The sequence below is a fragment of the Enoplosus armatus genome, chromosome 19, assembly GCF_043641665.1.
Source record: "Enoplosus armatus isolate fEnoArm2 chromosome 19, fEnoArm2.hap1, whole genome shotgun sequence".
NCBI lineage: Eukaryota > Metazoa > Chordata > Actinopteri > Centrarchiformes > Enoplosidae > Enoplosus > Enoplosus armatus.
The window spans coordinates 20,057,725-20,071,828 of NC_092198.1; the positions used below are offsets into that span (position 1 = coordinate 20,057,725).

The following is a 14,104-nucleotide window of genomic DNA, read 5'->3' on the forward strand; positions in this document are numbered from 1 at the left end:
TGAGCCAAAGACTCAGATATCTCCCTCAGGGCGGAAAGGGGGGGGGGGGGGGGGGGGGGGCAAATATCTACAAACATCTCAAACAAGATAAGGGGAGCTTTTATTGATCCCCAGAGGGGAAACCTAACAAAAGCAAATATTGGACGTACATTAGTCAAATGGCCGGAAATGTGACAACAAATGAATGCTAGTGTGTGTGTGTGTGTGTGCTGGATGTGTAAACACGCAAATGTAACTCCTTTATGAGGCAATAATACAATACAATTAATCGACTGATATTTTAGTCTATGAAATGTGTGTGGGGGGGGGGGATTGTGAGAGGCGCTCGTCACAATTTCCCATAGCCCAAAGTTTCCCATAGCCCAAAGTTTCCCATAGCCCAAAGTTGCGTCTTTCGTCCGACCCAACAGTCCAAAAACCCCAGAGACTCTTCTTTTACCGTCATAAACGACAAAGAAAAAAAAAACAGCAACATCCTCACATTCAAGAAGCCGGAAAACGTGTGAAAAAAAAAAAATCAAAAACAGTTGGCACCTCATTTTCTTTTTCGGTCGAATAATCGATCGATCGTCGCCGCTCTAACTGGGTTTTAAACACGTTGAACTGCATTAAAGTGGACAAAGAGAAATTGAACTCGTCTAGCTTTAAAGCTGCAGACTACGTGACCTTTATATTAACACGGATCAAAGGGCTGCATGTAAATGTGAAAGGGCTCGCACGTGAGTACGAACCCCCGGGGGAGAACCCCTCAGTTCCCCTCGGCTCTACGTAGAGTTCGAGCGTCTGTCAGCTCGTGCTTTTGGTTTTTACAGCCCGCAACTCTTTATTTCTTTTTAAGTTCAGCGCTCACATCAACCTGGATTCTAGCCACAGGAGGCAGCTGTTTTCAGTAAAACACACACACACACACACAAAAAACAAAAATAAAGGTACTGATGAGAAGCCACCTGAGGGCAGTCCGTGAACACAGTGGAGCCTTGCAGCAGCGAAAGAGCCACATGTGTCCCTCAGGAGCTGGTGGAGAGCAAACCAGAGCTAAAACGAGGGGTAAATATTGGATTTGCGTTAGTCAAGTGGCCAGAGGCATCAATCCAAGTGAGTGCTAATGTTGCAAACATGTTGCAGACACGTTCACAAAAAATGTTCACACTTTATGAGGTGCTGATACGTCAACGTACGCCAAAGGGGGGCCGCTGACGGCGACAGACCCAGCAGAAAACCAGCCCTCCCTTTCATGTAGGCCAGTAGGCTAACTCACCAGCTTGAGGTCCTCGCCCCAAAATAAAAAAAAGATAAAAATAAAAAAAACAACAGACGGAGGCGGCGCCAGGTGCTCGAGGGAGAGTTTTATGGTGCACTCTCACAAAATGGCAGACTCACATGCTCACTGGGGGGGGGCGCGGTTCAATAACCGACAGGGCAGCCGACAAAGGCCCGGTGAACCGCAGAGAGTCACTACTGAATTTGGGTGTATGTCTAAAAGTACTGTCCCATATGATAGATATATATATATATATATATATACATACAGTGCTTAACAAATGTATTAGACCCCCCACCCAGTGTAAGGCGTTTGCCCCCGCTGCCCTAAATGAACAGTATTGCTGATGACCAAAATATTTGATGTCTCTGTGATGGTTAATCCACCAGTATGTGCAAGCCAAGCTCTTTAATCCAAATGATATCTTTAATGCTAAAATAGAATTATTGTTGTTATCCATGAATTCTCAAATGTACTGTTTTACAAAAAAGCAGAAAAAAATAGTAAAGCACATTATTATTATTGTTGTTATTTACTTGCATTCCTGAACAGAAACATTTGTTTTGTGGTTGCAAAGAATGCAAGCTGTTATCAGGGCCAAAGGAGGTCGTACAGAATATTAAGATTTGTGGTTAATATATGTGAATAAGGACTATTTAGTTGTTCCAGTTTGTTATTTGCCTAATAAATAACAATACAATTCTTAGTTTGAAACAAGTTTCTGACAGATTTCTAAAATATTTGTGTTTTCTCATTTTTATGACAGGTGGTCTAATACATTTATTAAGCACTGTATATATATGTGTGTGTGTGTGTGTGTGTGTGTGTGTGTTCTAAATTCAAGTGAGCACCAACTGGTTTGTATTCAACGTCTAATATTTCTCTGTCCCCTCCAGAAACCAGCGAACATCCTGGTGATGGGGGAGGGCCCCGAGCGAGGAAGAGTTAAAATCGGTAAGGCTGCATCCAAAGACGATTTCTGCACACACACACACACACACACACACACACACACACACACACATACACACTCTGCCTCGACCGATTCAGACCTGCGAATGGCAGACGCTTCTCATGACGAGGGATCAATGAGGCCGTTGACCCACCGGAGCATAGTCCAGTAGCTGCTGGTGTTTAACCCCCCCCTCCTCCCGAGAGGTTGACAGGGAGCTCAGAGCAGCGCCGTTACATAAGCCAGCTGGCCAGGGAGCTGTTGAAGGGTAATGCTGTAACGCCGGAGTCTATTTTTAAACCCAGTGCGCTCAGTAATAGTGCTAAAGTCATTGTTTCGGTGCAACTAGATCTTGCACAACTGGTGCTGGGGAGTATCCCCCCCCCCCCGCTCTGTCGCTGCACGGCCGGAGAGAGCTCTTCACAAAGCCAGTTCTTTTATTGTTGCATTTTGTGTAAACATATGGCAGAATGCTGGCTTCATGATACCACACATTCAGGTGCGCAGGCTCAGGTTCACTAGCCAAACAAACCGGTCTGACCACCCTTCATGGAGGGAAACTTCCCCCCCCCCCGGATGACTCACTCTTACCTCTGATGACTAATGCTTTTTTTATTTTCATGCTTAAGTTTTGAGCTGTCAACTTCCCGGCAGAGAAGTGCCCCCCCCCCAGAGAGCTCCAGATGCGTGTCTTTATATATATATATGTTTAAAAACAGCCAGCACTTAAAATCCAAGAACAAAAACATATCATGAAACCTGTATTTGATTGTTTGTTTGTTTGACTTACACTTAAATCAATCTAACACTTAAAAAAATTTCATTTTCCTTATCAACGCGAGCCTAAAAGTAAAAAATAGAAATTCTATGTGAACCTATTGTTCAAACCGTAACCCTCCTCTTGATAGAGAGGACAGATAATGTTATGTTTACATCTTGACTGTAAAAGGAACTCTGCCTTTTACTGTTTCATCTTATCTCGTGCCTTTCACTGCGCTACAGATACTGCAAACACAGACTTCGTCACCGAGCAGCCCTGAACGGTGTCTGCTAGGTATTCCTTTCGGGCTGCACACGGCCCCAAAAACCTCCACGACAAGGTAGGGCAGCCTGCGTGTAGCCTGAGAGGTGAAACCCAGGGCAAAGCACCACCCACTCCCCCCACCCCACCCCGCGCGTACCACTCACTGCTGCTCGCTAAGCTAATTGCTGTGAGTAGATGGTCAACTGAAGGCCACTCAGATGATTGTATCAACATTTTTATCAAGTCCCCTCTTGCCTCAGCAGGGCTTTGGCAGCTGGACAGGGGATTTTAGTGAGGGGGGGGGGGGGGTTGTCTCCATTTCAAACAATTTTCTATGATTTCATCCCTATATTTGCATGTGTATTTACCATGAATGTGTTCTCTCATGCCTCTGCGTTAAACATGAGGCTATAGCCAGCAGTTAAGCTGAGCGGTTAGCTTAGCTTAGCATAAAGACTGGAAATGGTGGGAAAACAACCAGCCTGGCCCTGTCCAAAAGGTATCAAAATCTGCCTCCCAGCAACCCTAAAACCCACTTATGAACATGTTGTATCTTGTTTGTTTAACCCGCACAAAAACCAAAGTGTTCAAATAGCAATTTATCGCAAAATGGATTTCACACAAATGAACCTAGAACCAACGCAAGGATTCATTTAAAAGAGGAAACGGTGTGGTAGGTGGGAGGGGTAAACTAGCGGCTCTCAAAGATGACTCTCGCTGTAAATAATAATAATAATAATAATGATAATTAATATGTCTCACTCTTCACTTTCAGCAAATAACTTTTCATCCCTACGTTGGTCCTTTTAGAGCGTTCGGAAGTGTCAATATCTGTTTTGACATCAAACAGCTGCAGGTGTTTCAGGATTAGCCACAGTGTTTGTACTTTGTTCAATTGTTTAGCCCCGAAACCAAACTGACTCCTTCAGGATCCACATTCCGGGTCTTTTGGCAGATTAGCGTGCCTGAGGTGCTATCTGAGACGCCCTGACGGCAGCCTTGGACCTGGGCGGTGGGTGGGGCCAGGTCTGCACTCACACTCACGTCGCTCCTCTGTTAATGCCTAATGTTTGCTAATGTGGTCTTCTCTGCACGCTTCTCCTGTACAGCCGACATGGGTTTCGCCAGACTCTTCAACTCGCCCCTCAAGCCGCTGGCAGACCTCGACCCCGTGGTGGTCACGTTCTGGTACAGGGCCCCCGAGCTGCTGCTGGGGGCCCGGCACTACACCAAAGCTATTGGTGAGTCTGGGGTCACATGTACAAAAGTAAAACCCTCGTGTGTTTGTGTGTGTGTGTGTGTGTGTGTGTGTGTGTGTGTGTGTGTGTGTGTGAAAACAGCCTTGAACATACAGACTCTCTGCGCTAACTCAGTCGGGACTTTGACCCCCAACTGCTCGACTGAAACAGGTTTGTTGTCCAGCCCCGGTAGTACATGCATAGTTGCCATTTTAGCGGCATAATGCTAGTGTGTCCCCCCAAGGTCTCTCAGTGTGAAGAGGAATGTTAATTGCAGGCTGACAAGGCCTGATCGCCCGTGTGATGCCTCCGTTTGTATGAAGCGGGCGTGTCCACACGTCTATATTTATCATTCCTGGAACACGAGACAACACTGCCAGTCTGTCGTCAGAGCGCAGCAACCGTAGGTCCCTGTGTCGTGGGATTACCTCTAAATGTGCGCGAGGTGCGAAGGTAGACTCTGGTCCTGGTGTTTTAAAGGAACTGGTCGACGTTGTGGGAAACCCCCTGGAGTTAGATGAGAAGATCAATACCACTCTCATGTCTGTGCGGTTGAATATGACGCCACAGCCAGCTAGCCAGTTAGCTTAGCTTAGCATAAAGATGGGAAACGGTGAGAAAACAACCGACGTGTCCAAAAGGTATCAAAATCTGCTCACCGGCACCTCTAAAGCTCACTGATGAACATGTTGTGGGCTAGCTGTTTTCCGCCCCTCGTGCTAAGCTAAGCTAGCCGGCTGCTGGCTGCAGCTTCATATTTAATATACATATACTTGTTGCAGTGAAGCAGGAGGAGAAATGGCTTCACGTTTAAGATCAGCAGTCATTTGGATCAAACCTGGTCCTAACTCGATTTAAACGTAAAGCCTCTGCACTGCAACTAATGTACCTCGAGAGCACTCACACTAAAGTGGCGTCTGTCTCTTGTGTGTGTCTTGTCTGTGTGTGTGTGTGTGTGTGTGTGTGTGTGTGTGTGTGTGTGTACCAGATATTTGGGCTATTGGCTGCATCTTTGCCGAGCTGCTAACGTCCGAGCCCATCTTTCACTGTCGCCAGGAAGACATCAAGACCAGTAACCCCTTCCACCATGACCAGCTGGACAGGATATTCAGCGTCATGGGCTTCCCCGCAGGTCTGCGCGCAGCACACACACACACACACACACACACGAGGGGGGGACTACACCAGTACACACAGACGGGGCCGCGGGCCGCTGCTGTTTTGATTCTGAATTATCTTTACAAAGACGAGCGAGCGGGATTTCATTTTGTGCCTCACAAGTGCTGAATAATGCCAAAGGTTTCTCTAAGGTGCCCTGTGGGGTTTGTAGGAAACAAACAAAGTTATGTCCACACTGGGTGTGTATCCTAGAGCTCTGACAAACACGTCGAGCGCATTTCCTCGCTCATCAAACACTTGCAGGGGAGGTTTTGTTTTTTTTTGACACCTTTGTTATTTACACACACTTGCGTCTGTTTACTTGCTGGCTCGCCTCGCTCTCCCCCCCCCCCCCCCCCCGCCTTGCTGCCGCCCGAACAAACCCCGCTCCATAGCGCCACCGGTGGTGAAGACAGACCTCCACGGGGTGCCTTTGAAGTCTGAAGCGATAATCGTGTAAAAAGCTAAATCAGCGAGTCCGGCAAGTGTTCTGCTTACTGCCTTCGTCAGTGTTCTGACGTCATCGTAGTGGTAATACCGTTATTAATATGATGAAGAGTAGTGGGCAGTTTCCCACACTGAAGAGGTCTCACTTCCACTGTCGCTGATTTTCCCCAAACTCTCGACAGCCAAAACCAAAGAAAGGGTTTCTTTTAAACTAATCTGGGCGTCCTAATAACAACTGATTATTAACTCATTACTCTTGCACTTGGTTGTGTGTGTGTGTGTGTTTGCTTTGCATTCACATGCGCAGACAAGGACTGGGAAGACATCAGGAAGATGCCCGAGTACCCGACGCTGCAGAAAGACTTCAGGAGGACGACGTGAGTGGACCACCCGAAAAAACTTGTTAAAAAAAAAAAAAACAATCAACAAAGTACAGTCTTTTTTTTTTTTTTTAATGTTTTGATAAAAGTGTGTTGTTGTGTTTTTCCTCACATCTGACAGGTACGCAAACAGCAGCTTAATCAAATACATGGAGAAGCACAAAGTCAAACCAGACAGCAAGGTTTTCCTGTTGGTAGGTGCACACGAGCCTTGTCTGATAGATACTAAATGTATGGTGGTGATAATACAGTTGGGTTTTCATTGTGCAAAGAAATGTGAACAATCCTGACTATGTGAAGCATCTGGACCACGCCCCCCACCCCCACACCCCCACACCCTCACCCCACGTGTCTGTTTTGTACGACTGGTTCTTCTTGCATGAGGCCCATTGTCCCGTCAATGTCGTTCTAAATTCGAGGAGCTGGCGATAACAAGGGCCGCAGCCCCCTTTACTTTACGCCGTTCTCTCGGTCCGCTCGAGTTCCAGAAGGAACCGGGGTCGAGCCAAGACAGCGTGAAAGGCCGCCCCAATAATCTCCAGCTATACTGTCTATTGGAGAGTGGTGGCGTTTCTCAATGCTGAACTATTCAAACCATGTAACGCTGTGTTTATTGTTCTCTGCCCTCAGCTCCAGAAACTCCTCACCATGGACCCCACCAAGAGAATCACATCAGAGCAGGCGCTGCAGGACCCGTACTTCCTGGAGGACCCGTTACCAACCACTGAGTGAGCCTTAGTACACTTTTGCAAGAGGCTTTCCTTTGTCTTGATTCAGCAAAAGAAAAACAGGCCCCACAGTGCTTTACTCCTTTTAAGTATGAGGGATTTGCTCTTTTACGCTTTAACCTGCCTTCCTTGTCTTTTGTCCTGTGTTTGTTTGGGTGGGTGGGTGGGGGGGTTATGTTATGTATGTTAATGCAGCGACATTTAAATCGCTGATCCTCTGTGATTGCCTCTAGTGTGTTTGCCGGCTGTCAGATCCCCTACCCAAAGCGCGAGTTTCTCAATGAAGACGAGCCCGAGGAGAAAACAGAAAAGGTAATCACCCCGCTCTGTCGGACCGCAAGCCACGGCTTGAAAACCGCCACCATTTCCATTTCACTACTTCCGTAATAGCTTTCGAATAGAGACACTGCAAAAAAATATATAAAAAAACAATGCACAACAGGGGCCGTGCATTATTTCCAAATAACCGCACGGCTCTGACGTCATCGCCATTTCCAATGAGCCCCCCGTGTTTGGATACGGATGTTTTACTCCAACTTTACTCTGTCACGCGAATGTTATGTTACGGTATCGGCCACACCGCAAAGGGCTCAACACCGCTGGTAAGTGTCTAAGCGCAATAATCCATTCCAACCTGTGTGGTTATGAAAAAATAACACTACTCGTTATTTTAGATACCTGCACAGCACATAGCGGATTATCTCTAGTATTGTCAGTCTGTACATTAGGATGGAACCTTCTTCGTACTGATAGATCACATGACTTGCCGGTATCACCTGAGACATCAGCCACTTCTCTTTCCACCGCGGTAGCAGTTCAGTTGCATTTTTTTTTTTTTTCCCCATATCACCTTATTTGTCACCACCATCCGTATGCAAGCTTTTTAATTGAATGAAAAGTAACTTAAAGGTAGTGATACTTCAAAAAAGAATGTATTGTGCTGCCTACGCACAAGTTTTAAAACGCTTGATTGTGAGCAGCGGTGGAGCAGGGCTGACACTGATCACTGGTCAGTTTGATCTACTGGCCGGTCAGCTACGTTTTGTTTCAGTGCTGATGTTTCCACGTCGTATGTAAAGTTGAGAATGTGATAAAGTCCCAGAAACACGAGAGCGCCGCAGTGACAGAGTGACAGGGCGCCCCTAAACATGCATTCTCACGAAAAACTGATTTCCTTGGCACCAGCGTAACTGCTTGGCACTTTGAAATACAGAGGTAATGTTAGCTACGCCCGTGTGTTTTGACAAAAAAAAAAAAAAAAACATGACATGAAAAGTGAAGCACGCCACGGGATGAAAACACTAACTTTCTCGTGACTCCATTCGCAGCCGAGTCTGTTGTCCCCTCACGGCTCGGTCACATGCAAAGCTAGCACTACAAATTCCTAAAAAACATCTCGGGGCGATGAATTCCGCGGTGTGACCGCTTCGGCTGGCCTCTTATTTATTTATGTATTTTTTTTGAAAATGTGAGAGCATTTATGTAATGGAGCGCGCGAGCCACCGTTATTGTCTAAATGCACAGACAGGCGGCGTCACTGAATGTGTGCTTCTTTGTCTTGTCAGTCGACACAGTTATTCCTCGTGCTCAGCGTCCAGGAGGCTGTTTTGCCGCGTTAGGCTGCGTTCCGTGTCGCCTCAGTGTGAGCGTGGGTCACGGAAGCAGAAAAGAGAAGCCCGCAGATAAAAGAGCAGACAGACAGTAGTACCAAAATGATTTCACACGCTCTTTATTTTTGGCTTTCTAATGAAACCCCCCCCCCCCCTCCCACCCCCCTACAGCCAGACTCTTAATCACTTTCGCTAAGCTTTTACCGCTTGCCCTGTGCGTCCGCCTGCAGAACCAGACCCAGCAGCACCAGCAGACGACAGGCCAGACCCAGGCCCAGAACCAGCAGCAGGCGGCAGCCCAGCAGGCCCCCTCCCAGCAGAGCTCGGCCCAAACCAACGGCGCCGCGGGGGGCGCCGCGGGCGGCGGCTTGCAACACGGCCAGGACCAGGGGCCCCTCAACAAGAAACCTCGGATCGGGCCCTCTGGGGCCTCGTCGGGCACTGGGGTGCTGCAGTCAGAGTACCAGGTTGGTGGGATTTCTCAGTGTCGACCAATCCCATGTGTTGCCACACTGTTCCCCCGGGTGACATGTTCCTTCATCACCATGAACACACACACACACAAACACACACACCGTCGTTTATTATTCCCACACCGTCCTGCTGCTGGAATCCCTCAGCAGTGCGGCGAATGTGTGTTAATCCACAGCTGAAAGTAGTCCCCAGATTCACTCGTTTGCTCCTGTTTGAGTAACTACAGCGAGCAGCTGTTTTAGGAAATTCCTGGGCCGCTTTTTCTTTTTTTTTTTTTCTTTCTTTCTTTAAAGTTTACATCTTCAGAGGGAACCAAAACAGGTCTTGGGACTGAGAGCTGCAGGCGGAGCAGAGAAGCCTCAAAGTTTTCATGGGATTTGTTGACAATAAGAAAAATGCAGGATAGCCCGATCTCGTCCTTTGCGTCAACGACTTCCTCCTGCTCCCTCTTCAAAAAAATGACAGTAACAATTAAATGTTGTCACTGGGGGGGGGGGGGGGGTCATTATGTTAGCTAGAGGGACACATACACACATACCGTATTGCATGTATCAGTGTGAGAATTGCAGGTGATGTGTAATGTATCATATGTTACGTATACACTGTCATAGATTTCATTGCTTTTGCCCCCCCCCCCCCAGCCATTTAGAGCCTCACTACTCTACCTCTTAGTGCTTTAAGTCATGTATCGGCAGAAGCACAACAACATTCTCCGTTTTGTGCGTCTGTCGAGTTCATTTCTTTGGCCTGTGACAAATTATATTGTGTGCGCGGCGTTTTCTGAGATGAAATAGACGTGTGCGCGATCGATCGTGAAACTTGTGAGCTGATAATGTTTTTACGCTCCTGTGGTTTTACACACACACACACACACACACATGTACAGCGACAGCGATGGGGACGGGGGGCTGCAGGAGCTGATAGCTAATCGCTGCTGGGGCCGCCTGCTAGCCTTCCCTTCCCACTCCGGCACTCCGGTTTGTGTCTCTGGCTCGAGTGTTATCACATGGCCCGAAGGGGGGGGGGCAGAGAGAGAGAGAGCGATGAAGTAAGAGCAGCGGGGCAGCGTGGGGGGAGCATGTGTCAATGAGTGTTTGTGCTGCACAGAGTCACAGTGTGCTAGAGGTGACTGTTGTGACCCCGCCCCCCCCCCCCCCCCGTCCCCCCATCCCCCGTCCCGTCCCTGTGTGAGCCACACGGGGGCGACACTATCGGGCGTACACACATCACATATAGATATATATATATAGCAGTGGCTGAGGCTGCATGTGAGACAGCTGGTAGCTGTCGGGCTTCAGCAGATGTATAAATAAACTGACACACAGGAAGGTGGTGGGGGGGGGGGTTGCCTGCTGTCAGACAGCGCCATCACTGTCAGCGTCCTACTTTCCCCTCATTGATCCCCGCACCGCAGGCTATCCCGCCACGCACCACTCTCCACCAATCATTCTCCAAAACAGATGCGATGCTGCGCATGTGACCGGGACTGCACTCAGTTCAGCTGAGGTCCCCGCGCCTCACCGCCGGCTCCCTCCGCTGATTGTGGATGATATCCAGCTTTTACCGCCTTCCGCCTTCCGCCTCTTCGCCGGTGAACACGTGCTGATGAGTATTCCGTCCATTAACAAGAGTTTTGCTCCCATGAGGTCGAGACAAGAGTCTTTTGTGTGAGCAGCGGCAGAGAAATCCCGGCTTTTAGCCCCCTCTGTGGGTCAAGCGTCAGAAACACCGGATCTTACATTCCCCCATAATGCAACTCTCTCTAAAAGTATCTTCCAGTCAGACCCTCCCCGCCTATTAAAACAGTTAGAAGCCCGGTCTCACCATGACAACCCATGCTCATGCGTCATGGAAGTGTGTACTTCCTGTGATGGTTGGGATAATGTTTTAAGGAGCGTTATTATTATTATTATTATTAGTTCACATTTACTGTGAGGCTGAGTCCTCACGGCCGTGGAACAAATGTTTCAGCGGCAGCTGGAATGCCGATAACGTTTGTATGTTGCTATCAGCCTTGAGAGGTTGTCTTCCAAAAATAAGATCGACATGCTTCTCCTCGTTTCATATCCTCGTGCGATTATACTTGCTGTGTTTTGGCTGCTGAGAATCTGAAGGCGACACTCTTTCCATCGAGTTAACATGTGCTCCATGATTATACTGTAAAAGCAGATGGATCTCTCTGTAAAGGTGTCTAACCGCTGCTGTCATGTGATGCCAAATCAAGGTAAAAAAAAAAAAAGAATAATCAATAGGTTCTAGGGGCCACGTGATCCACCTGCACCCAGGGAGTCTGACAGTACGAAGGCCTCAGTTTGCATCATTGAGCTGTTTTCTCCCCCCCCCCCTTGTCTCTCCGCCAGCACTCCGGCCCCCGCCTTGGTTACCAAAGCAACGTCCAGGGTTCCACCCAGCCCCAGAGCACCATGGGATACTCGTCATCGTCACAGCAGAGCTCCCAGTACTCCCACCAGACCCACCGTTACTGAGGCTCCCAGTCACACCGGCGAACCGGCGCAGGGGGGCGGGGGGGGAGCGGCAGCCAGCCCACTTCCTCCTCCATCCATCCGGACGTCACCGCACACACACCCCACCCCCACCCCCACCCCAGCGTGCCCTGGTCGGACCTCCGACTGCCTGGGCGCATTGCATCATTCCGGCTCAACCCTTCTCCTCTTCGGCCCTCCCTACACCTCCGACCCCCAGGCGCTGGAACATGAAGGCAAACAAACATAGGAACCAAAACAACGACGTTTTTTGTTGTTGTTGTTGTTGTTGTTGTTGTTTTTTAAGCGACTGAAAATAATGTCAGAGTGACTCCGAGCACCTACAAATGCAAACGCTCCTCGCGAGGAAGAACCGCAGCTGTGTTCATACCTGTACATTATACAGCACCTTTCTTTTGTTTTTGTTTTCGGTCCTTTGATTTGTCCCCCTCCCTCGCCAGAGTTTTCAAGTTTGCCTTGATAGCTGATGTCATTGTAAATATTGTTACATAACGAAGCGATCGGAAGAAAAACACACAGAGGAGGAGAAAGCCCTTTACTGACACCTCCAGTGTCCTGTTACCTTGGATAATCAAAAGAGAAGCTGGCCCTGTTCACATGTTCCTACACAGAGAGAATCAGCTGCTGCGCTGATGCAACACGCAGGGAAATATTAAACGCGCAATTCAACGCGATCGTCTTTGTTATCTCTCTTCGTCCGCACTTGGATTTGGGACAGTAAGTTCTGTATATTCTGACTCGCTGTATTCTGACGCTTTGCTCTGACACCTGTCGTATCGTGGACCGACACCACCACCCCCCCACCCCCACCACCCCAAGACTTTCAATGTTTCCGGGCGCGAACGTGTGCGTTAAAGACGCACAGGGCAGCTAACAGTGCGGCTCCCCTTATATGCTTCTTGATACTGTTACTGCCTGATGTCAGATTGTTGTCAGGTTTTAATGCTATCATTGTTGCTCTGTGAGTGAATGTGTGTGTGTGTGTGTGTGTGTGTGTGTGTGTGAGAGAGAGAGAGAGAGAGTGTGTGTACAGTACAGTTTTTTTTATTATTTTTTTTATGCATGACGTTTATCCTTTTACTAACTAGAAACTGCACTGACCGCTGAACCGATCTGCAAACAAAGAGCTGGAACAAAACATGGGGGTGAGTTTTTGTGGCTCATCCTCTTCCACTGCGGACCCCACCCCCCCCCCCCCCCACCTGCCCCCAGCCATTTGATAGAGACTGGGGCACATTCAAAGACAATAGGTGCGTTATTTAATACACGCCAAGGAGGCGGGAGCAACAGGAATTAATCAAGCACTGATGTCTGTCATCTTTTTTGTACACAGTATCATCACCTACGGAATCAGTGGTGGAATGTAACTAAGTACGTTTACTCAAGCGCCGCACGCCAGGTTTGACTTTTTTTGGGAAATGTGCCCCGTCACGTCTTCGCCCGAGAGTCATACGAGTAGATTGACACCTCTCTTGTGCACGCGTCCTACGAGGCCACCACCAGCAGCCGGTCAGCTTAGCTTAGCTTAGCATGAGCACCTAGCCCGGAATCAGACGGAGCCCGGCAAGCTGTTTCCCCCCCCACACTCGTTTCCTGTCTTTGTGCTAAGCTAAGCTAACGGCACATCCTCATCGAACTCTTGGCAAAAATGGAGGGGGGAAAAAAAGTGACAAAAAGCACATTTCCCAAAATGTCAAGCTTTTTTTTTTTTTGTAAAGTATCATTTTGAGGTACTTTACTTTCCATGCTACTCGATACCTGAGCTCCACCATTTTCAGAGGGAAATAATGGACTTTTTGCTCCACTACATTTATTTAAGAGATGAAGCTACTAGTTACTTTACTCTCTCTACTCTATTTAAGCTATGATTGAGTCCTAAACACCCCCCCCCCCCCCCCCCCATTATTTTCTAAATATATGTCTAGCAGCGACCTACCTTCTACTTTAGTTTTTCAAGATGCAGCTTCCGTAGAATTTTAGGATTTTAGGACCGAGTTATAGCCTGAAGTTTTCTACTGTTAAGAGATTGAACTACAGACAGTATATAAAGTAGTTCAAATTATCATCAGTCATAATGATAATTATATAATCTATATATATATATATATATAACACTATGATGAAATGGGCCATTCTGCAGTACTTTTACAGATAAACTTTGTACATTTCACTGAGCAGGATTTTTAATGCGAGACTTTTACTTGAGTATTTTCACATTATTGAATCACTATGTTTACTTCAGTGCAGGGATTTGTATATACTTCGTCCACCACTGAAAATAATGCAGACAGCGTCCCACTTAAAACAAGGGCAAAGTTAGGCTTGCCC

The 14,104-nt window shown here is 47.8% G+C and overlaps 1 protein-coding gene across 2 annotated transcripts in view; it reads left to right on the top strand.

Annotated features, from left to right (window-relative positions):
• The window catches only part of cdk19 (cyclin dependent kinase 19), a 34,882-nt gene extending 23,124 nt beyond the window's left edge, over positions 1 to 11,758 (top strand). The window contains exons 5-13 of one of the 2 annotated variants that reach the window (XM_070925793.1): positions 2,158 to 2,215; positions 4,347 to 4,478; positions 5,464 to 5,607; positions 6,388 to 6,457; positions 6,582 to 6,654; positions 7,091 to 7,188; positions 7,422 to 7,500; positions 9,029 to 9,265; positions 11,633 to 11,758. In XM_070925793.1, the coding sequence (XP_070781894.1) occupies positions 2,158 to 2,215; positions 4,347 to 4,478; positions 5,464 to 5,607; positions 6,388 to 6,457; positions 6,582 to 6,654; positions 7,091 to 7,188; positions 7,422 to 7,500; positions 9,029 to 9,265; positions 11,633 to 11,758 (1,017 nt within the window). The remainder of the gene's footprint in view (positions 1 to 2,157; positions 2,216 to 4,346; positions 4,479 to 5,463; positions 5,608 to 6,387; positions 6,458 to 6,581; positions 6,655 to 7,090; positions 7,189 to 7,421; positions 7,501 to 9,028; positions 9,266 to 11,632) is intronic. The other variant, XM_070925794.1, reaches the window with a different exon arrangement.
• The last annotated feature ends 2,346 nt before the right edge of the window (positions 11,759 to 14,104 follow it).